The 23,181-nt window shown below is 38.2% G+C and overlaps 7 protein-coding genes across 7 annotated transcripts; 3 read left to right on the forward strand and 4 right to left on the reverse strand.

The window, feature by feature from the left end:
* Positions 1-2,693, reverse strand: MONOS_10028 (uncharacterized protein). Its single transcript, XM_067862436.1, has 2 exons — positions 2,637-2,693; positions 1-2,580 (listed from the first exon to the last, which is right to left on the reverse strand). The coding sequence occupies exon 2, from the start codon at positions 2,530-2,532 to the stop codon at positions 334-336; it is 2,199 nt and encodes a 732-aa protein (XP_067720165.1). The 5' UTR covers positions 2,533-2,580; positions 2,637-2,693; the 3' UTR covers positions 1-333.
* A 266-nt stretch (positions 2,694-2,959) lies between these two features.
* On the reverse strand, positions 2,960-5,131 carry MONOS_10027 (putative Chromatin assembly factor 1 complex p150 subunit; the record flags this gene model as incomplete). Its single annotated transcript, XM_067862435.1, has 6 exons — positions 2,960-3,285; positions 3,349-3,447; positions 3,781-4,637; positions 4,692-4,842; positions 4,913-4,974; positions 5,083-5,131. 6 exons carry the CDS (start codon positions 5,129-5,131, stop codon positions 3,190-3,192), a joined length of 1,314 nt encoding a protein of 437 aa, XP_067720166.1. The 3' UTR covers positions 2,960-3,189.
* A 153-nt stretch (positions 5,132-5,284) lies between these two features.
* MONOS_10026 (Replication protein A 14 kDa subunit) lies at positions 5,285-5,834 on the forward strand. Its single transcript, XM_067862434.1, has 2 exons — positions 5,285-5,581; positions 5,648-5,834. The coding sequence occupies exons 1-2, from the start codon at positions 5,296-5,298 to the stop codon at positions 5,710-5,712; spliced, it is 351 nt and encodes a 116-aa protein (XP_067720167.1). The 5' UTR covers positions 5,285-5,295; the 3' UTR covers positions 5,713-5,834.
* A 149-nt stretch (positions 5,835-5,983) lies between these two features.
* On the reverse strand, positions 5,984-7,084 carry MONOS_10025 (uncharacterized protein; the record flags this gene model as incomplete). The annotated part of the gene is made up of 6 exons (XM_067862433.1): positions 5,984-6,150; positions 6,212-6,541; positions 6,615-6,731; positions 6,804-6,869; positions 6,920-6,961; positions 7,021-7,084. The coding sequence occupies 6 exons, from the start codon at positions 7,082-7,084 to the stop codon at positions 5,984-5,986; spliced, it is 786 nt and encodes a 261-aa protein (XP_067720168.1).
* A 116-nt stretch (positions 7,085-7,200) lies between these two features.
* Positions 7,201-9,370, forward strand: MONOS_10024 (putative phosphatidylinositol transfer protein; the record flags this gene model as incomplete). The annotated part of the gene is made up of 5 exons (XM_067862432.1): positions 7,201-7,265; positions 7,320-7,431; positions 7,499-7,690; positions 7,839-7,907; positions 7,996-9,370. 5 exons carry the CDS (start codon positions 7,201-7,203, stop codon positions 8,929-8,931), a joined length of 1,374 nt encoding a protein of 457 aa, XP_067720169.1. The 3' UTR covers positions 8,932-9,370.
* A 9-nt stretch (positions 9,371-9,379) lies between these two features.
* Positions 9,380-11,935, reverse strand: MONOS_10023 (uncharacterized protein; the record flags this gene model as incomplete). The annotated part of the gene is made up of 2 exons (XM_067862431.1): positions 9,380-11,830; positions 11,899-11,935. The coding sequence occupies 2 exons, from the start codon at positions 11,933-11,935 to the stop codon at positions 9,555-9,557; spliced, it is 2,313 nt and encodes a 770-aa protein (XP_067720170.1). The 3' UTR covers positions 9,380-9,554.
* Positions 11,936-13,840: 1,905 nt separating this feature from the next.
* Positions 13,841-22,631, forward strand: MONOS_10022fu13097 (uncharacterized protein; the record flags this gene model as incomplete). The annotated part of the gene is made up of 2 exons (XM_067862430.1): positions 13,841-21,518; positions 21,607-22,631. 2 exons carry the CDS (start codon positions 13,841-13,843, stop codon positions 22,629-22,631), a joined length of 8,703 nt encoding a protein of 2,900 aa, XP_067720171.1.
* Positions 22,632-23,181: the final 550 nt, after the last annotated feature.

A 23,181-nucleotide genomic window follows, 5' to 3' on the forward strand; every position in this document is an offset into this window, starting at 1 on the left:
TTTTTTTTGTTTTCAATGAAAAAAAAAAATCTTTGGCATCTTTTGAAAATGCCAAAGACCGTTCATCATCCAATCAACCGAAATAAATTAATTTGTTAATAAATAAATAAGATTAGATTAGATAAGAAAAAACGGGAAAGCAATGAACACGCAACGCAACAATTAACACTAACCCAACAAAATCAAAAAGCAGAAAGCAGAAACAGCTCAAAAAACACTTCTTCTTCTCTTCTTCTTCTTCCCATAGCCTCAAAAGAAATACGATGAATACAAACAACAAAAAGCCATAAAAACATGGAAGCGAATTGGAATGTGATACAATCATCATCATCATCAATCCCTGTGGTGCTTGTGAAATGAGTGTTTGCCGTGTGCTCTGCTGCTGCTTCGCTCTCTCGTCCTGTCTTTGCTTTCCTCCCTTCCTCTGGAATACTCTTTGTCTCTCTCCCACTCTCGCTCTTTCTCTCTCCCTCGTTCCCTTTCTTTCTCTTTCTCTTTTTCCTTCTCTCTGTCTCTCTTTCGGTCTTTTTCTCTTTCTTTTGCTTTAGCTTTTTCCCTTTCTCTATCCCTTTCTCTATCCCTTTCTCTTTCTTCACTCGCACCTGCTTCATAATTATGTTCATGATGCTTCCTTTTCTCTTTCTCTCTTTCTCTTCTCCTCTCCTCGTCTCTGTGTCTGTGCCTTTCTTTCTCTTTCTCTTTCTCCTTCTCTCTTTCTCTCTCTCTTTCCGCCCGTCTTTCTCCGCTCCTCTCATTCTCTCTGTCTTTCGAATTGACGCTTTCGCTGTCGCTTTCCTTGCCATATGACTTGCTGTATCTTTTAACTCCTCCTTCCTTTTCACTCTCATTTTGCTCATCAGGCAAACGCCGCTCAGTTTCCCTTCCTCTTTCCTTCCCCTTTCTCTCTTTGTACATTTGCTGCTCTCCCTCTTTCTCTTTCATTATCTCTTTCTCATTCTCTGTTTCATTCCCACTTTCGCTCGATATTTTTTGATTCGCAAATTCGTCTTTCTCCTTTCTAACCATATTTTCTTGTGTGTTTCCTTCCAATTGCATTGTTTCTTGCTGATTTATTAATGTTTCGAAATGATGCGATGATTTCAAGGATGATGAAAAGTGCATTGAAGAAGAAGAAGAAGAAGAAGAAGAAGATGATGATGATGATGTCGTAGCAGACACGAAAGGCGAGGCAGAGGAATTTGAAGGCTTGGAAGATGAAGATGAAGACGAAGAGGTGATGTGCAAAGAAGCAGAAGAAAAATCTGATGTGGATGAGAGTGAAGAAGTTATTTGTGTACTCAGCATCTGAGATGCTGAAGAAGAAGAAGAAGAGGATAAAGATGTAGAAGAAAGGGTATTTTGAATAGAAGATCTGGAGCTTTGCGAAGCAGAGGCAGAACCTGCTGATAGATTAGATGATGTGTACTGTGCTGCCGCAGCTGATCCTTGTTGTCCAGTCATCCTCTGCTGTGCCTGACCGATGAATGGATGCATCTGCTGTTGTTGCTGAAGCTGATGCTGTTGAGGCAGAGGCTGCATCGGCAGCATGGCAGAGAACGGAGTTTGAAGTGGCAGATGATGCAGAGGTTGCTGCTGCTGTTGCTGTTGTTGCTGTTGTATTGCCTGGTAGGCAAATACTGGCTGCTGATAAGGAGCCATTCCCGAAGCCGCAACGACTGGAATCACACCCCCTGACATCGCCTGAGGCATCATCAAAGCTTGTGGCTGTTGTTGCTGAAGAGCCTGCTGCTGCTGCTGCTGGATGAGCGAAGGCTGGGGCTGAATTATTTGGCCGATGGAGTGAACAGACGGAGGATACAAAGATGACATTTGTGAAGGAGCTTGGAGTGATTGCTGCTGTTGTTGTTGGAGTTGAAGAGAGAAACTTGTAGATGACGTTGTATATCCAGGCTGCGAATATTGTGCGTTGAAAGAGAGTGAAGTGCGAAGTTGAGACGGTTGGAGGAGATTTCTATCGTCCATTTGTTGTTGTTGTTGCTGCTGCTGTTGCTGTTGGGGAAGCAGTTGATTTTGAGGATATATCATTCCACGTGGTCCAGATGCAGGTTGCAAAGAGAAAGGAGACTCAGGAGACGGAAGACGAGGTACATATTCTGGTGTGGGAGAAAAGAAAATATGGAATTTTCTGTCAGACTCAGAAAATGTGAACGGAAGGAATGGGTTGCTGTAAGGAGAAGAAGACGTTGTTGGCGCAAGTGATCGGCCAAATTCAAGGCAATCTTTAAACGTGCAAATACAAGAACGAATATCTTCCAATTGTATCTGAGAATTTGTCCGCTTTATCATTTCTGTAACGTTTATTGGATTATGTGTAATTGCACTTGCTAAACTTAACATCGCACAACCAATTATTAATGGAGTATACAAAAGAGTGATTGGATGATGCAATGACTCTTCATATAATGACCAAGCAACTTCAATTGTTTTTTTGTCGTTTCCAACGCAGTGACCCAGTTTTATTAAATGAGGATATGTGTGATTAAAATAAAAATCAAAATCCAAAAAATTCATCAAAATGATTTCATAGTTAAAAACAGTCTCTTTGATTTGATGGTATTCCTATAAAATCATAAACAATTTTCAATTTTCAGTGATAAAAATTTTGGAGAAAATACTTCTGAACTTTCATCAAAATGTTTTGCATTATCACCATATCGAGCGTAATTGTATGACCTGAGAACATTTTGAATCCTTTTAAAATGTTCTTCTATCTTTCCTGACAAAAAAATAGATGCGACAGCAACTATCTAGAACGTTACAAAGAAAAAAACGAGGAAAATGATTTGAATCGTGAAGCATTATTAATACCTCACAGTCAAATTTTCGCATTGAGTTAAGCGTAAAAAATCGTTGATAAATATGGCATGCTGTAGCAGCAGGTGCAGTTAACCTGAATAAAATGCACAACAATAATATTTCACTTGTTTATTTCGATTCAAACATTCCCAATTCTTTTGCCATTGTTTGGATCAAAAGACATCCACGATGACGCATTTCATGTTCATCTCTCTCACTTACATTATCTTTCCGCGAAGGCGATTGCTGGATGTCAGAATGAGAGAAAAGTTTGCTATTGATCATTAGTGAATGGGTCATGATCAAATTTTTAGCATTGTTACTCAATAATTCAGAATCTTAATGTTGAAGATATTATTTGATATAGAAAAATTACTCTTTTGAAAATATGTCCTTGTTTGACAAGATTATTTGCGAGGCAAGTTCAGAAGTTTCTTCTGGATATTCTCCATCAGCAAACTCTTTCATCTAAAAAAAATTTTTTCCACAAAACAAAATTAATAAATAAATAATAAAATGAATTCCTCAAACCAATGTTAAAATATCTTCTTGTTTGTATCTCGGCTTCGTAAGGTATCGATACTCAGAGTTGTGAAGAAGACTATCCAAGCACATAAGAAGCGTAAATGCCTATTTAAAAAAAAATTAGAATAATATGATAATAAATAAAAATGAATATGGAATAAACATCATAACATGAAATTTAATTAGAAATATTAGAAAACAAATAAACATGAAAAATGAAAAATCGAAGAGAAATGGAAAGAGAAACAGATTGCAATCGCAATTATAAAAATAATAAAAATAAAAATAGAAATAAAAACAGAAATCAAAGGATAGAGATGTTAAGGCAGATGGAAACAAAAAGGATTGCTATGAATTTCTTTACGAACACACACACACACACACACACACACAAAAAAAAAAAAAAAAAAAAAAAAAAAAAAAAAAATAATTTATCACCTCTTCGTTTGCTGTGTCCATCTGCTCGACAAGCCGCAACAAAATGTCTATTGTCACAATTAAGCTGTTTCCAAAGCAGAACGAAGTGCAAAGCTCGCCAATAGACAAAATATGCAGGAAAAACGATGCTATCAATGAAAAAGTGCCTTTTGGATGAATAACTCGATTATTTCTCTCTGGATGTTCTTCATCGCTTTTCTTGCTTTTTGAATTTTCTTCTCCTTTTCCTCCTCCTTCTTCTCCTTCCTCTCCTTCTTCTTCATCAAACAAATCCTTCAATTTTTCTTTGAGACGCTTTCGCTGTTCTTCTGTTTCTTCCTCTTCATCGTCAAACTCTTCCATTTGCTTCTTCCTTTTGGCAATTTCTTCTTCACGTTGCTTACGTTTTCTCTCTTCCTCTTCTTTTTCTTTCTTCAGTCTTTCTTCTTCTCTCTTTTTTTCTTCCTCTTTTCTTCTTTCTTCCCTATCAAATTCTTCTTCTTCAGCTGGTTTTCCATCGTTCAAAACAGTCAGAAATGCGTCAATAAATGCTCTATGGCACGTATGGGTTATAATTACCGCAACAATAGGATCAATTGAGCTCATAGGGAAATGCATGGTTAATGCCACTAGACAGAGCACTGCCTCACGTGTCACATCTCCGTTCTCTAATTCTGTGAGATCCATTAAACATAAAGGCAAATCACACACTCCAAAAGTTGAAGCAACTGCAGAAGAGGAAGAAGAGGAAGAAGGGGTTGTAGATGCTGCAGAATGCGATTTCACAAAATACTGTTCAATAATTTCATTACTTAAAAGATGATTATTAATAAGTTGAAAAAGAATACGAAGTCCAGAAATTAAAATATCAGGCGAAGCTTAACATGTACATTATTATATGTTTAAAGCTATAAAGAAATGCAATTTCAAACTTCTTTCTTTTTCAACAATCTCCTTTACGAACATAAAAAAATCGCGACTTTTCAAAATATCCATCACAATTTCCGGAATTCCGAATGTTGAAAGAATAATATTGATTATTTTTGCTGTATTGCTTGGAATAGGAGGGGGATATGGAGGAATCTTCAAAACAAAAATCACAGCATATTCAATCAAAATCCACGAATTCAAGAGTTAAAAATAAAAAGCAAACCGATACTGACCACAAAAATATCTTTTTCACATCAATATCTTCAATTGTTTCAATCTCTTCAGCTTTCATTAAAAGATTGAAAACAACATTTCATAAAGCAAATTTTTGTTTTAACATGTTAAATTTAAATACTATTTTCAAGCTAATGAAATAAAAATTAGCATACAGACCATCAAATTGTTCAAGAATTAAACAAGTTTCCTCTTCGATTTTGCTCATTAAATGAAAACGTGAGTATTTTGATCTCAACATATTATCTTGTAATTATCTCGAAAAGATTTAGCTGAAATTTGAATGTTCAACCAATTTTTGACAAGCAAAACGTGTGAAATTCAATTAATTTTTGTCTGTCATTCAAACTGATGACCCCTTAATTAATAATCATGTCTGAAGAAGAAAGTGAACAAATTGGTACACCTCGTATCAATGCATCCATGTTTCCTGCAATGATTGGAAAAACCGTTCGAATTGTTGGAAAATACGAAGGCCAATTTTCTGAAGATGGATCTGAAGGAATCATCATCACCACATCTGATGGGAAAAAAGTGAATGTAATTCAAGATCCTGGAGATTCTGCACCAACAAATCAGTATATTGAAGTTCTTGGAAACGTTATCAATGAAAATTCCATTCAAGAAGTTTTTCTAGTGGATTTTGGAGATTCATTTGGTTTGAAAATTTAAATTGAGATTTTTGTTCATTTTATTAATTATCGTAAATAAACATTTTCGTTAGATCTTGGATTGTATGATCAATGCGTTAAATTAATTAACGGGCCTTTCAAATCTCTTTTCATGTGAATATTTCATTTCTCACCTCATTTTCAATCCACCTTCTTTCTTTGCATAATTTTAAATCTTCTTTTCAATATCACTTAAAATTTATACAAAAAATCTTCAATAAAAACATCAAAGTTAAAATATATATTTGATTATTTGTTTTTTCAACTTAAAAAGCATTCAAAACTAAAACTTCAAAAATAAAAAAAACATAACGAACTTAAAATCTAAAATAAAAACCAATAATTATAAAATGTCATAAAAAATTCCTTAATACCAATAAATTTCATATTTAAGAAAGATAAAAATCCACAAGTCCAGGTATTTTATTTTTTATTAGTTCCTTTAATGAATAACCCATCTTCTCCATTTCAGGATCAGATACCTTCGCCTTTTCGTCTCGAGAAGGTGCAGTGACTTTGATAGAACAAATGCAGTTATAGATTTGTTCATAGTTATCTTTTGTACAAAAGAAAAGATATCGATTGCATTATCAAAAATGTGAAAAAGCGATTCATACTGAATATAGTATCACAAATCCTAAGATAAAGCAGTGAATTCAACGATAAATCCTCGCTCCATTCGTCTGGACGAATTGTGCAAGGTAATATAATTTTCAACATCGAGGAAATTGCAGAAAGAAAAGAGTACGCAAAATATAAAACACTTTCAACGCGTTGCCAATCCTCTTTTGTAAAAGAAGTTGTCTGAGAAATAACTTGGACAATAACACTTTCTTCGCTCGTTATCTCAGAAGAATCAGGGAACTTTAACGTATCTATACTTAGAACTTTTAAGTTATTTTGATACATCCACTGCATAAAACTTAAGCGCCTGAGAAGTTCAAAATCTTTTTTTGAAAATTTAATAACAAAGATAGACATTGATATAATGTCATTCCTCAAGCTAAAGCAAAGGCAAACCTTTTGATGGAGAAATTTCCTGCTTTTCACAACCCGAATCTTGATTAGTTTTCGATTTCAAAATCAATTTTGAAGTATCAAGAACTTCATCTTTGAGTTTATTCCTCAGTTGCTCCACTAAAACATTCATACGTACAAACAAAAAAATATTTTGTAAAAAATAAAACAATACAGCAACACAAAAAATACATTTTTCCCCTTCCGCTTTTTTTTGCGCAATTAATGAATCAATCTGGCCAATTTGCTGAATGAGTTCTAAAATGGAGATAAATTTTTGAACAAAAATTATAGTGATCAAGATAAACTTATTTTTTTCTCGTCATTTGCGGTTATCTGATTTGTTGAATCTTAAATAAAAAAAGATTGTGAAAATTCATTCCATCTCATAAAATGATAAAAAATCAACTTTCTGGTGCGCATTTCCTGCAAACAAGAAAAATAGACGAGTTTTCACATTTTGAGCATTTCATTACTTCCAAAATTGAAAATATTGAAGCAAATTAAAATTTCGATCAAAGCTAAATATTTACCCAATATATATTTATTCATCAATTAATTAATTTATAATGGCACATCATTTTAGAAAATGAAAATAGTTCAGTTTATTATTCCAATTCCTTTGACTTTAGAAGAATACGAAATCGGACATTTGTGTGTTTTTTTATTTGTAAAGAAAGAGGAAAGTATTTGCTTATATTTTTTAAGGTATATGGTTGCAAAATCTTCAAGACAAAACAGCGCAAAGGGCGATGGAGTTGAAGTTATAAAAAATGAACCGTACAATAAAGATGGTGTACATGGGCAGTATACACTTAAGGTTTTCAAAATTTCATTTATTCATGAAAGTATTTGTTTTTTTCCTATGATATTGCGCAATTTGAAAGAGAATGTATATATCATCTAGGATTCCTAAGTTTTTGAGTATGATTTTACCAAGCGATGCACTTACCCTTGAGGAGGAATCATGGAATGCGTTTCCTTATACAAAGACAGTTTATAAGAATTTGTGGATGAAAGATTCATTTTCTTTAACGATTGAATCAATGCACATTGAAGGAGCAGACATACCTGAAAATGTTAGAAACATTATTATTATTATTATTATTATTATTATTATTATTATTATTATTATTATTATTATTATTATTATTATTATTATTATTATTATTATCGATTTTAAACAAACTTCTTTTTTTCATTCTTTCAACTTTGTGTTTTTTTAAGCCAGTAAACCTTTCAGACGAAGAATTGAAATCTTGTTCTGTAGAGACTCTTGATATTGGAGAACCAGTTGTTTGGGACTGTTGTTTTTTTAATTGCTTTCTTGTTCACATGTCATATTTTTTTTTTTTTTTGAAAAAAAAATGTACACTTTTAACAGGAACGCAAAATTACACGCGAGTACAATTGCAACGAAGATCCAACAATTTACAAGTCAATGAAGACAGAGCGCGGCCCTCTGTTCCCTGGCTGGTGGAGGACAGCCAAAAAGAAAGGGTGGCCGCTGACGGTCGCGTGCAAAGTGATGAAGATTGACTTCCAGTGGTTTGGGCTGCAGACGATTGCGGAGAGCTACGCAGTGTCTCTCTGCCGGTCGATCTTTGCGGATGCGCACCGGCAGCAGTTCTGCTGGCTGGATGAGTACTTTGGGTTGACGATGTACGACGTGCGGATATTCGAGAAGAGAGAGCTCGAGGCTGCGAAGAGGGCACTGGAAGGAGTGAATGAGGGGGAGGAGGAGGAAGAGGAAGAAGAAGATAATGTTGGAGGTAACAAAGAAGATGAAGAAGTGGAAGAAGATGGAGAGAAAGCAAGCGATGAAGAAGGATATGATGGTGAAAAGGAAGAGAAAGCGAATAAGGAAGAAAATGACACTTGCGATTGTTCCTGTAGGCTGCCGTGGGAGAAGAAAGACACAGAGAAAGAAAAAGATATCTTCATAGACGAGAACGAGAAATTGGAAGGGCTGCCAAAGTATATTGATACAAACGAACTTTTATACAAAGAGGAGATTGAAAAAGCCAAAGATACAAATGTGGGGGACGAAAATGTGTGTTCCACTCATTCTTCTATATTACCCGAAACACATTCAGACTCCTCCACTTCAGCAACTTCGCATTCAACCATTGCTCCTTCATCTGCTGTTCCTGAATCAGAAGATCACCAAAGCCAGACTTCTTCTTCTTCTTCTTCTTCTTCTTCTTCTACCCAGCCAGTTTCTTCGGATGTTCCGATAAACCAATCAAACTTAGCATCTACTTCTACTGCAGCGCCTTCTCAAGTGGATTCTTCTGTGCAAGGACCTCAGAAAGAGTAACTGTTGTTATTTTTGGCTGGCTTATAGATTGTGCTTCATATGCTAAATTGATTTATTGTTATTTTTTGTTGGATGAATTTCACTTTGCTTGTCTATTTCTTTTCTTTTCTTTTTTTTATAAACCCATCAAAAACAAAAATTTCATGGTTTTCACTCATGCTTGTTTAGATTATTATTTATGTGTATTTTATCTTGCGTTTTGTTTCAGTTATTTGGTGGATGTGTTATTGTGATAATTATTTTTTCCCCCTTCTTTTTTGACACAAGACGATTTGGTATGCATATCAGCAGTCTTATCGTTTTGAAATGGTTAATTTTTAATTTTTGAGAAGCTTTAATCTTGAATAACAGTTTTGCCTTTTCATTTTTTTGATTTTTAAAAAGATATTTATCTTGAAGATTGTTTTAGTGAAAACATATTTCTTTTTGTTTGAAAAAAGCGTTTTTCTTTTTTTTCTGAGAAAGAATCTTGAAGAGCAATAAATTTTAGAAAGAAGAAAATCAAAAAAAAACCTGTTGCAGTAAATAAAATTGCTCACCGGCTTTATAAAAATCCCAGAAAGAACAATATCTTTGAAAAAATTCATTCAAAACAAAAAAAAATTCAAACAAATAATTTTCATCTATTTATTGTAATTCTGTGCATCAGCTTCTTTGCTCATCCTTCTCAAAATACGAGTGCGCCTTCCTGGGTTCTTCATCCTCTTCTTTTTCTCCTTTTTGCTCTGGTCAACGCTTCCTCTAACGAAAGCTGGAACAAACGGCCAGTAATGTTTGTCTTCTGTTATACACATTTGAAATGTTTCTATTAAAATCTCCAGTTTCTTTTCGCAAAATGAGCAATATGTTGTCTCCTTGTGATTATTCGAAAGGCAATAACTCGTTTGCGACGAAGTGAAAGACGAAAGAGGTTGCAATGACGGTTGCAATGATGAAAAGAAAGGAATACAATTGCCCATCTCTTCATTCTTCTGCACCATTTCATTAAAAGAACTAAAAGAAGAAGACGAATAAGCTCCTCTAAAAAGTGTCTTCAAATAGAATGGTGTCACAATAACTTCTTCATTTTCGTATTTCTGCTCTTCTTTGTTCGAGGCATCATGCAAATCACATCGAGAGAGAGATAATTCTCGTCCATCTGGTGCAGAGTTAGGTGAATGTGGAGGAGCATCGCATTTATTGATGCTATTAAAGGGATGCGATAGCAAAAAAGATGCAGGCGTTTGTGAAGATGAAGCAGTATGAGTTTTTGAAGAAGGAAAATAACGTGAACAATCTGATTGCACAAAGCGCTCTTTGGTGAAATGCCTGTCATTGTGAAACTGATGTCTGACTTGTGGTTGTTCAAACGGGTAAGCATTTGATTCCTCATTCTCAAATGATGTTTGAGCAGCCACTTTATAACCATGCGACGCTGTTCTATAAAAAGGCAATGCGTGCGATGAATCTCGATTAGAAGTGAGCGTTGAAGAAAGCCGAGAGGAAATTTCAGGCTTTTCAGAAGCAGCCGAATCAGAAAGAGAACATATAGAGTCGTATGAGTCTGAAGACCTAATGCGTTTCGAGTCATATCCACCGGGAAAAGAATCAAAAGAATGTATTTGAGTACAAACAGAAGAGTATTGATTGGAAAAGCCTGTATAGTGTTCAAGAAGGTTATCAAGTTGCGGCTCCTCTTTGCTTTCTTTCTTTTGTTCTTTGTTTGAAATTTCAGTTTCTCCTTTCTGTTTCCTTTCTGACAAATCTTCGCTATCCAAATTGTCATCCACAACTTTCTCATCTTCTTTAATTCCAAACACATTCGAGCGAACAACCATTTCCTTCACAGTTTCAGATTCCTCTTCTCTCTTTCGCTCTTTCTTTTCTTTCTTTTCAATCATTTGCAGCAGCTCTCCTCTTTCGTCCTCTTCCATTTCGCTTCCTTCAAACAGCAGTCTATTTCGCAGCTCTTCGAGCGTGACTATGCTTCTTTCTTGCTCTTCATACACCAATTTTTCTTTTGACTCTTCGTCTTTCTCTCTTGAAAGCATTTCTGCTTTGTCCCACAGCTGCTTCTCCTCTGCGCAGATGCCCCAGTCTTTGGACAGCCAAATTCCGTATCTCTTAAAATGCTTCTTTGCATCTTCTATTTGATGCTCAACAAGCCTTCGCTTTTTCTCGTCAAAGCAAAGCAGCTCATCTTCTTCATTGGTATCTTCGTCTTCAAAAGACTTGACATCTTTCACGTTCAAATCAAGGAATTTGGAACACGAACTTTTATATTTTTCATCTGGATTTTCCGTTCTTTTATATTTATCAGATGCACTTTTTATGTATGAAAGATCCTTTACAGCTTTAAATTTGTGCTTCATGTCTTCATTTCTCCATTTTGTGAGTAATTCTCTGCTATCATATAACTGATTAACTTTAACTTGAATTGTTTCTGATGTATATTTGATGTGACTCGGTAAAATTTGCGTTACGGATAGATTTCTCCATGTTAAATTTGGAATATCAGAAAATCTTGAGTCCAACAATTGCAAAGGTTCATGATCATTTTTTTTCGGATGTAAATTCAAATTAATAGAATTTGTTTCATGTTGCTGATTAAAAGTACCAAGCGTCTTGTTCAAACCCTCTGAAGAAGATGATGTTCTTGAATAAAATTGTGTTTCTTCAATTGACGCACGTTGCAGCTTCATTCCAATATTTTGACTTTTGTTTTGCACAAAAGCAAAATGTTTTATTGCATTTTCGTTGTGTACATATGCTGCATTCGAGAATTTTGAATTATCACTAAAGCTCCATTGATTTTTACACAAAGACGAAGCAAACGGGGATGAAGAAGCAAAAGAAGAATGATATGCTTCGGGGCTTTGGTGCCTTTTTGATGAATATGAAATCGAAAATCCTTCATTTTCTTCACCAAAAATTACACAACAATGCCAAGCAAAAATTAATATAGACAAACAAAAAACTTTCTCACACCATATGGTAATTTCGTTTGAAAATATAATAAATTCATAGTATGTTAATTATTCTTTCGAAAGTTAAAAAAATCCAACCATTTATTGAAAATTTTTATTATGCATTGGGTTGTCTCATTTGTTTTAAAAGCAAATATCGATTCACCATTAACTTGTTTTTTTCATGTTTTTGCGTTTCTGGAAAATATTAACCTTTATTTTCTATTTTTCGCTATCAATTTTTTTTTCTTCCAAATAATTCGAGGAAAAAGCAAAAATTAACAAAAAATTCTTATTCACCATCTACAAAAAAAGAATTACTTGAAAAACACAAGCTTCATGGGAATGGAATGTTCGAAATTAGATGGAATACAATAATAGCTCAGAGTTTTGAAAACTGAATGAAAAATATTCTGAATTCCGAGAAATAATCGAAAAGTTCGATGTTCATTATGCGAGCTTGTGGGAATCGGGAAAATCTTCAAAATGAGACACTTTTTTACGAAAAATGCTTGAACTTCAAAACAAAGGGCAAAAAAATACAAGAAAAGGGCAGCCGCTGAAATTTATTCTCCTCCATTTACATTTATTCATATGCTTTTTTGTGTGGGATATCGTTTCAACTCAGGCGGGAGAATGCAACCGTTACAACTTTCAAATGTTTTATAAAATTTATTACAATGGAATGTCTTCAAGGAATTATCGAAGAAAGTGGCTAAAATTGATGAAGCAAAGCTGCCTAGAAAAATAGTGGTTTTGGAAAAGTGCGTTGTGAAAGCATAAAATTCACGTTTATCGGAAAAGAAGATAAGCACGCGAGCCAATTTAGAGTTGAATGAAATCTTGAAGAAAGGAATCGATTTGAGAGTTTTCTGATGATCGAAATAGGAAAAGAAAGGCGAACGGAACAAGAAGAAAAATAGAAAGAAGAATGAAAAGCACTTATCTTCACGAACAATACTGAAGCATCAATAAGATTTGTATCATTTCAGATCACCAAAAACTGTCCAGACTTTCAAAAAAGACAATTTCACATAACTGATGCTTTATTTAAAAAAAACCGAAAAAAATATCAGAGAATAAAAATATACACGAAATCTGAAGCCGATGCATTGAAACATAAAAAAAAATCAATGAACATTCATTATTTCGAAGCACGACAATTATTTGGAAAAGGACTATCAATGTCAACTTATCATTCAGTATTTTTATCTAAAGTTCATCACGAAATATTATTTTATTTATTTTTATTCGGCTTTGGCTTTGAACGGAACTTGTGAATGAATTTTTGGATTGATTCAACTGAGATTAATGAATAACACTCAAAATGGTCATTGTCCTCATTTTCCCGCATCTGAAGGAAAATTGAAGATCAATTGAATTATTTGTTTTTGAACGCAATTCAGTTATCAATAATGGGCGGAACGAAAGATCGAAGAAGCAAACACTTTCTCGTTTTTAAAATTGAGTTTTTGCTGGGAGAAAATCAAATGACACATGGAGCAAGTTTTTTGACTTTGTGCATATGTGTGCTTTGCATCATCGCAGGTGCTGCAAACAAAGAGAATTATGAGACGAAGATTACGAAGAAAGAAGAAAAGGGAATTATTTTGGAAGGCATCAGGAAGAACAATGATTTTTGCTTCACAAATAGAAGAAACAATAAATGTTCAAAAAATTATGAGAATTCAGGCAGAAGAAATGAAGAAACAGAAGCAAGCGAACAAGATTTTGTAAAAATGAAAAGGAAAAACAAGGGAAATATTGTCAAAGAATGGCAAGTTATTTTTTTCGAACCAAAATGTTATACTAACGAATTGAAAGATGAAATAAGTGGAAACAAACTCTACGAAAGTGAGATTCTTGGATACTTGCTGTTTTCAAATTCAACAGTTATTCTTCAAAGTTTGGCATTTGCAGAGTGTTCAAACGGACGAGTTTTCTGTGCTGAATGTGAAAGCACAATGGTGCTCAGCGCATGCAGAATATGCACAAAAATCACTGCATCTCCAATTGAGTTAAGTTGCAGCGATGCAATGTTAACAAATGTTACGCTGCATTCCATGAATCCATCTTCGTTTCAACAAGCCCCACTAATTTTGGGGAAATCGTGCATTTCAATTTCTCCAAAATTGGGAAACGTGCTCGTGAGTTCTTCTTTCTTTTCTTCGTTCACTGTTTCTTCTGCACCATTTTTGTCTTCAAAATTCATTGAAAAAGCCACACTTTCCAATTTGGAGTTCTTCAATATTTCCTCAACATTCAAATCAAAACAGAGCATTTCTAAGGATGTGAAAGAATGCAGCACGATCATAAGCTGCTGTTTGTTTTCGTCTGTTTGTGATGCACTTGATGGAGGAATTGTTCGATCGATCAATGCTCCATCGTCATCTCTTTTGGCAACAAACACATCATTTGTTGGATGCTATCGTACAACAAATGCTGAATTCATTGGAAACGAAAGCAACCCTTCAAAACCAGGGAGGCAAAATTCGACAAGTGAAGTAATAAACACATTTATCTGGTGCGAATGGAATGGATCAAAGGCAAATGGAACTGGAGAGTTCAAAGAAGACGGAACATCCAGCGGAGGTGCAATTTGGATGAGTAATTTGCCATCAGGTTCTCTTTCCGCTTTTCATTGTTCTTTCAATGACTGTTCTGCCCATGGATGTGGAGGTGGAATTGTGTGCTTTGATATTAATTCAGTGAAGGTTGCAAATTGTTCGTTCATAGCATGTGTTGCTAAAGAAAATTATGGAGGAGGGATGTATTTGATAAATATTTATTATTGCATTCTTGTTGCGGATTGTGCATTCAGAGAATGTTCCTCTAACCACCTTGGTGGAGGTTTAAATCTTGGAGCGTTCAACATGTCAGGCGGAAAATGCATTGAAGATGAAAGTGGAGAAACAGATAGCGCATGGCTGAAAAACTGTTCATTTATTCGATGCACAATAGAAAATATAAAGGGAGGTGGATTCTGTTGCTACAGCATCCCAGCAGAGTTTAAAATGAAAGAAATAGTTTTTATTTCCTGTTTTGCAAGGGCCTTTGGAGGAGGAATGAGGCTGGAACATTATGAGGAAACGCATCCCAATGATGACAAATACTGTTATTTCCTTTTCTTTCATGATTGCGCATGCTCTGAATCTATTCCTTATGGTCATGATGTTTTTATTATAGATAGATGCAATTTGATGCAATCAACAAATCCATTTTTTGAATGTTATTCAACTAATATGGATGATAGAAGAGTGTGCTATGGATATTCATCAGACAATGAGATCTTTGAGCAAACGAAAATGAAGAATTGGCTCAAAGACGGAGTGATTGATCGATTTGTTGGAATTGATGGAATGGATTCAGGAGAATGGTGTGGATTAAGTCAATTCACAAGATGCAAAACAATTGGCTTTGCAGTTGAAAATAGCCTGAATCAGTTGAAATCAAGAATAGTTATTCTTGAAGGGAAGCATGCAAGTGAAATACACACAATTGATGTGTGCGAAAAGAGTATTGATATTGTCGGAAAAGGGAAAGATCAAAGCTCAATTAGTACAGAGTCACTAAACTCTTCTGCTTCATTCCTTTTCAGTGTGTTAAATGGAAACCTTTATGGTGCACATTTTTGCATATTCCTAAGTTTTTCAAGTCATCTTTCTCAAAGTGTATTTGTCGTTGCATCTGAAAGTGGAGCTCTTTCATTGGAAGAAGTCAAAATCACTTCAGAAACTGAAAAAGAAGTTTCTTTATCAACATCAATATTTAAATTACCTCTTTCACAATTATCGATGTGTGTTGTTGAGATTGAAATGATATCTGGATCATTACCACTATTTTCAGAGCCCCATTCCTCAACTATAGAGTCAAAAGAAAGCATTTTGTCAAATGTGACAATCCGAAATGTGAATCGGACAACAGGTGATGGAGTGGTGATGGCAAAAAGCGTGAAGGGAGGAGAAACATTTGTGGTGCGAAATGTAACGATGGATGGATGTAAGTGCCTGGATGGATGCGGTGGAGGAATCAAAGTTGAATTAGAGGAATCATCAAGTAAAGCTTGCATTGGAACAACATCTTCACAAGATGGAGGAACAACAACATTTGATCAATGCAGTTGCGGAGGATATGGAGGAGGGGTGATGCTATTTCTGGCAGATAATTCATTTGACTTTGAGATTTCATCGGTGAGTTTTATTGGTTGCAGTGCAACATTGGGAGGGAAAGATGTGTTTGTGAATGGGAGCAAGCTGGTGAGCGGGACAATAACAATTGCAAAGCTGAATGTTGGACACAATGGATCTGTTTATGATGAGCTGATGGGATATGACAGGAATGAGGGAGGGATGGGAATATTCCCATTGAATGTGTTTTTTGATGCATTTTCAGGAGCAGCACATGTGGGGAAGGGGGTAAATGGGTATGGAGGATATGACTCGTGGTTTTGTGGGTTTGGGTATTTTCCATGTTCCACAATCGAGTTTGCTTCACAGAACAGATTCAGTTCGTCAAAGAAGAACATTGTGCTGGATTCAGAGTTTGAGCTGGGAGAAGTTGTGTCGATGGCAGGGTCATATGAATGGGAGGTGTATTGTGGGATTAACAAGACGGATGTGAATGTGAGGGTGCCGAGTGGAATGACATCTTCGTATTTGATAAATGTTCAGAGTGCAAGCTCAATAAAGAACATTGCGTTCCAAATTCCATTTCTGTTGTCAAGTGCAACATCGCTCATTGGTTTGACCAGCTCATCACTCACACTCATAGACTGTTCAGTTGCTCATTTGTCAGAGAGCACATCGAGTGTGGCCTTTGGATACAGTTTTGTGAATGCGCAGAGCGGGAGTCTAAATATGGAACGATTTGTGATTGGTGGAGCACTTGTGTTTGGAGCTCATTCAGCGATTGAATTTTCTGAAGGAATGGCGAGTGTGATTTGTTCAGGATGCAATATTAGTGGAGTTGTGAAAAATTGTGGAGATGGAGGATGGATAAAAGGAACAGTTGGAGGAAGTGGAACGTTGACAGTTGATGGATGCAATGTGAATGGGTGCAGTTGTGTTGGAGGAAAGGGAGGAGGAATATATGTTGGATTGAAGGAAAACGGGAAAGTAGTTATGAATGGAACATTGATATTTGAGGGATGTTGTGCAGGAAGTCTTGAGGAAAAGGGGAGAGGAGGAGGGTTGTTCATAAATGTTGATTCGACTGAATCGGATTTCACCATTTATGAATCTGTGATATTTTCTGAAGAAAACCCAAACAAAGCTTTTCATGGAAGTGATGTGTTTGTTCAGTGTGGAAGCGGGCTTTTGTTGGAAGAGATAGTTAATCAAGCATCCTTTGGATTCTTCAAAGATGGAAACTGCATGAATAATGAAGAGAAGTTGTGTGGATGCGAGGATGGGACATCGTTGCCAGTTATTCCACTGTGTGTGTATTTGTGTGATTTTGAATCTCCCATATCAGTTGACGAAAGGAGTGGTGCAGATCATTCGCATTGTGGATATTCCGTTTTCTGCTGTTCAACAATCGACTTCTGTGTTCGTGAGCGAGTGAATGAGCTTGTGAATGCGATGGAAGTGATATCATCAGCATCGATCAAGAATCCGTTTGTTGTGCCTTTGTTTCAAACATCTCAAATATCAATTTCTTCTTCATCTGCATCATCTTCTTCGAGCCAATATCCCTTGGTGAATGTTGGCTTGACTGACAATATCTCCACTGACTGCCACAATGTTATTCAGTGCTCTGGCAGCTTTTCTCTGTCTTTTCTCTCTTTTGCTCTTCCTCGTGTTCTTCCTTCCTCAATATCTTCGATTATTCAGTCATCAATCTTTCTCTCTTTGAGCAATATTTCGATTGTATTTTCAGCTGACACTCTTGCGAGCTCTGTGGCATTTTCGTTAATTCATGTGAGTGGAGGTGAATTGGAGCTCACAGGATTGGTTGTTTCTGAGGATATCACTTTCGCTGCGCTTCCGCCAATCAATGTGAACGGAGAATCACGAGTGGCAGTTGAGGGATGCACATTGACAGAGATGGCAAACGAGGGAGGAAGTGGAGGATGCGTGAAAGTGGAAACGAGTGGTGGAGGAACCATATCGATCAAGAACACGAACATATCATCAAAGTGCAAAAACGAAGAAGGACTGAGAGGAGGAGGGATGATGATATTAATTGGAAGTGGAGGGAGTTTGGAAATGAAAAATGTGAATTTGTCTGAATGTGAAGTTCCGTCAGTGGATATTGAGGATGGAGGAAAGGGAATGGGAGGAGGAATGTTTGTTGCATTGCCAGAGGAAATAGAGAAATTTGTGATGGAAGGAATGACATTTGAGGGATGCAATGCCTGGAAAGGGAAGAATCTGTTTGTTTCAGGATGGGATTTGAGGGAAGTTGTGAACAAGGATCATTTGAAATGGGAGATGAGTTCAGAGGAGTTGGAATCACTGGATGAGTTGTGTGGATGGGAAGGGATGACAACAGGAGAAGAATATGAGATCCCGCTTGTTGTGTATTTGTGGTCAAATTGGAGTGGGAAAGGGTTTGTTTCGAAAGAGAAAGGAGGAGGCTTCAGTGGATGTGGATATTCAGAAGCGCCATGCTCCTCGATCGACCACATGATCAAAATGCGATTCTCTCCAGTTGGTTTGGAGAAATCGATCATCAAAGTGGAAGGATCAGCTTCACTCAAACATTCAGTATCCTTGCTGCCTTCCAAACCGTCTGATGAAAACCGGCCTTTGATTTCAGTTGAAGGAGGTGATGAGGCTGTGCACTTGTTCGTATCTGGTGATGGAGATTCCTCGGATGATGGCTCGCTGATCTCCAACTCGGTGAATGCTTCCTTTTCAAACCTAATAATCGATCTTCCGAGCAGATGTGAGTTCCACAAATCATTCATCCGCTCTGTGTATTCGGTGTCTTTCTCTCTTTGCAGGTTCATTCCATCTGACACCTTGTCTCCTTCTTCTTCTTCCTTGTGTGTGCTTGACATTGCGGAAGGGGATGTCTCCCTGGAGCACTGTGCACTTGCGACTTTGTCTCTGGCAAATCCTTTTCTGCGACTGTCAGCCAATTTCCATTCAGCGCACATGCACAACACATCGTTCATCAATTCGTCTGTTTCTTCTGACAGTTTCATATCAGTTTTCCCCACTGGACTCCATTCAAATCAGTTGGCTTTAGGAGATTCACCCGATTTGCCAGTGGATTGCCCATCAATGAACATGACATCTGTCACAGTCGAGAATGTGTCGAGAACTGAGGAAGGATCAGTGTTTTTGGGTGTGGATGAGTTTGCTGGATTGAAGTGTGGAATGGAGAACTGCACGTTCTGGAACTGCCTCAGCCGGCAAAGCAACAGAGGAGGAGGGCTGATGATGCACATGAAGAATGAGGAGTCGAGCCTGGGAGTGAAAAACTGCACATTTGTGTTGTGTGCTTGTTCTGAGAGCACAGGGAGAGGAGGCGGGATGATGCTGGACTTTTGCGATCCAGATGCTCCCTTTCAAACCCCTTCCAAACCGCTCCTTCTTCACATTGCGGGTGTTCAATTCATGATGAACAGTGCATTCATGGGGAAGGATGTGTTTATCAACTGCCATTCGATCGGTGAGCAGATCAACGAAACACTTTTCGCTCTTGACTTTTCGCAGCCCTCGCTGCGCATGAACACATCGATCTGTGGGAGCGACTCAGCACATTCAGACATCGATCTCATCCCGCTGATCACATTTCTGTACACGCCGCAGGTGTTTGTGTCGATGGAGTCTGAAGACAGCAACCAGTGTGGGAAGCAGGACAATCCTTGTCGAAGCGTGTCACACGGAGTGAGGCATGTGCAGGCTGGGCTGTTCAATGCGATATGTGTTGACTCATCGAGTGTGGTGGCTGAGCCGACAGTCGTCAGCGATCTCACGCTGAAGTCGATCACCAAACACCAATCAGCAATTCATTTCAATTCATCGATTGAAGAGGAGTCTGAGGGATCGTGGATCATGTTGTTTGAAAACGAGTGTTTGGTCGAAGACTGCTTGTTTTCGTTTGACGAGCATTTCTCAGCAGAGCACACAGCGATTATGAAGCAATTGAATGGATCGTTGGCATTTTCAGGCTGCACTCTGCAGTCATCATCTGTTGAGTCTACTCTCAATTCGAGTGTTATTGTGGTTGAAGGAGGAGTGTTTGAGATGGAGAAGAGCTCGATATGTGTGATGGGCACAGCTCAGCCATTGTTCCTCTTCAAGGGTGGGTCAGCTGCCACTCTGAACCAGATCGAGATATCCACAATAAAAACAACTGCAACTGCAATGATTGTTGAGTCGAGTGCATCAGTGAACATCATGCAGCTGGCTGCATCTGACATTCGGCTGTGTGGGGAAAACTTTATTTCTCTGGCAAAGGGGAAGAATCAGCATGTGAATGAGAAAGATGCTGGAGAAAGGGTTGTTCTGCAGATGGGCATATCATCGTTCTCAAACATCACCAGCAGCAGCAGCAATTCCCATGTGGTTGAGTCGGCGTGTGAAAAAACAAGAAGCCAATTGTTGAATTGTTCGTTTGAAAGATGCTTCACACCTTCAGAGAAAGGGAGCTTGGTGGAAATATCATCTGGGGCATCTCTGTCTCTGCAGTCATGCGAACTGATTGGATGTGAGGATGAGCATCAGAGCGAAAAGAATGGAGCAGATGAGGATGTGTGCAAATGGACTGGATCGGTTGTTGATGTGTGTGAAGGGTTGCTGGAGATGAAGGACACATCGATCACAAACTCTTCAAAAGGCGGGCTGTCGATCAGTGGTGGAAGTGCTGTTATCGAAAGCTGCTTGTTTGAGAATAACAGCAAAAGAATCGAAAGATACAGGTCTGCAAGAAGAAATGTATTCTGCACAGGCAGCGGAACACTCAATGTTGTTGATTTGAAAGGAGGAGATGGATGGGAAAGAAATACTTCACTTTGGATTTTGAATGAAGGATGCAAGCTGTTGGGGATTGCTGCTGAAAGATCATCCGAGTTCTTCATTCCAACGCTGAAGTCAGTTGAAACAACTCAAAAAGAAGATACTGTTGAACTGACTTTCAGAGGGACGCTTCTTCTGCCATGCAATCTGGGATTCCAGATTGTGTCAAAAATAAACAATGTCAGCTCAATCGAGACTCACGCTTTTGCGGAAGATGAGTTTGTTTCTGAGGAAGAAGTCCAGGGCAAGATAGGTTCGTCTTTGGTAAGCCCTGCTCCAACAGAAGCAGAAGTGGCTGTGTGCATATTGTTTGGAAATGTTTCTAATCCATCTTCCACAGAATCTTTTGTTCTGAAGAACAAAAGTGAATCTGAACCAAAAGGAGATGAAAAGATTGTTGAAGGAGGAAAGAAAGAAAAATCTATATGGCCGATTATTGTTATTGTGCTTGTGGTTATATTGTTGATTGTTCTTATCATTGCAGTTGCATTTATTGTTCGATGGAGAAAGGTCAAGAATGAAGCGAAAGATCTGAGGGAGATTGTGAATGATACAGTGAGAAAAGATCCGAAATTGATTGAGATGGTGACAATGGAGATGTCGCCTGAAGAGCAGTGGAGGAGAGCTGAGAGAGAGGCAGAGAAGAAGAATGAAGAAAGGATAAAAAGAGGGTGTATGAAAAAGCTTGGGACACTCGGAGTCATCAGAGCACCTTCTTTCTGAGAGTGGATCAACTGAATATATTTTGGGAAGGGATTCAGACAAGATTCCTCAATGGATGTTGGAAAAGGTGGATGAGAAAGAAGAGGAGGAGGAAGAGACCAGAAAGCGAACACCATCACCATCCATTTCATCCACTTCAACCACAGACACTTCAGACACTGAATCCACTTTTGTTCGGGGAGAGGATCTGTGCCCCACCACCTCGTCGATGTCGAATCTGGTGGATGCAATGGCCTGTTCATCGCCTCACGAAAAGCTGATTGTGGATCTGAGGGATTCGATGTTCATGCTGCTTCACGGGAGGAACAAGACAAAGGAGATGGCAATTGGAACTCTGCAGGAAAGAGAGCAAACAGCTGCTCAGATCCTGTTCTGGGTGGCAAATCTTGCGCTCCACTCCTTCGACGAAATGAACAACCCGCTCCAATCGTTGGCCAATCTGAGTCCGCACATTGTGCTGTTCTCGGAACACATGGTCATCTGCATTGCGCTCCACTCCGACTGCTCCTCAGATGATTCTGACTCTTCGTCCATCTCATCAACCACAACTATTGCCACCTCTTCCTCTGATTGCTCGTGTGCGAATGGGAACGGCAGAGGATCGCCTCCGCCCTCATCGGCGTTTGAGGATGAAGATGATTTCAGGAAGGAGTGCATGCGGTGGAAGGCGCCGGAGCTGCTGAGCGGCGCAAAGGGGCACGCAACAAAGAAGACGGTGGTGTTTTCGATCGGGATGATGGTGTGGGAGTGCCTGACGCTGCAGATCCCGTTTGGGGAATACGAAGCAGAAGCTGCCGGGCAGAAGATTGCGAACGGGGAGAGGCCAACACTGTGCAGCTGCGAGGGCATTTCGCTCGGCCAGACAGCATGCGCCGCAATGTCGCAGCAGCCCCACAGCAGGCCCACGCTCCAGGAGCTCAAGAAAGCGTTCATCGCGCTGTTTCCGCCTGCCTCTGCCATGCTCACAGCCTCTGACGCAATCGACCTCGTCGATGCCACAGGCATCCCCCCTCCCTCCGCTTTGCCTGCTTCCGCTGTCTCAGAGACGCTCACCTCGTTTTGACTGGCTCCCTCCAGCATTTGAGCCTGTGTGTCTGTGTGCCTGTGCACCACCCACCATCTGGCTTGCATCGCGCAATGAAGAAAAAAGGGGAGAAAGAAAAAAAAGAAAGAAATATCAATGACAATTGCTTTTGCAGCATTCTCAGTGATGCGAGTTTTTGGTGTTTGTGTTGCGTTTCCAAGCCAGCAGCATTGCCACTTCGCTTCTGCGCACCTCCATCCAAGCAATGTGTGATCTCACAATCACCGTGCCTTTTCGTATGTTTTGTAATCTTGTTTTGCTGGCCAGACTTTCGTTTTTGATCGGGTGCAGCTGCGCAGATGCTGCAAAAATATTTATTATTTTATTTTATTTTATTTTTTTATTCATGGCAATCAACAAATACGCAGAATTCTTTCCATTTCTCTCCTTTCTTTTCTTTTCTTTTCACCAGTTCTTTGACAGAAGCTTCGATCCATTTCAAGGCTGTTGTGAAAATAATAAATAGCTTTAATGTGCATGTGCCTTCAAAGACCCGAAGAAATGGAATCTGTTCCAAAATCTCGATTCA

This window comes from Monocercomonoides exilis (assembly GCF_001643675.1).
Source record: "Monocercomonoides exilis strain PA203 chromosome Unknown scaffold56-565389, whole genome shotgun sequence".
Taxonomy (NCBI): Eukaryota; Preaxostyla; order Oxymonadida; family Polymastigidae; genus Monocercomonoides; species Monocercomonoides exilis.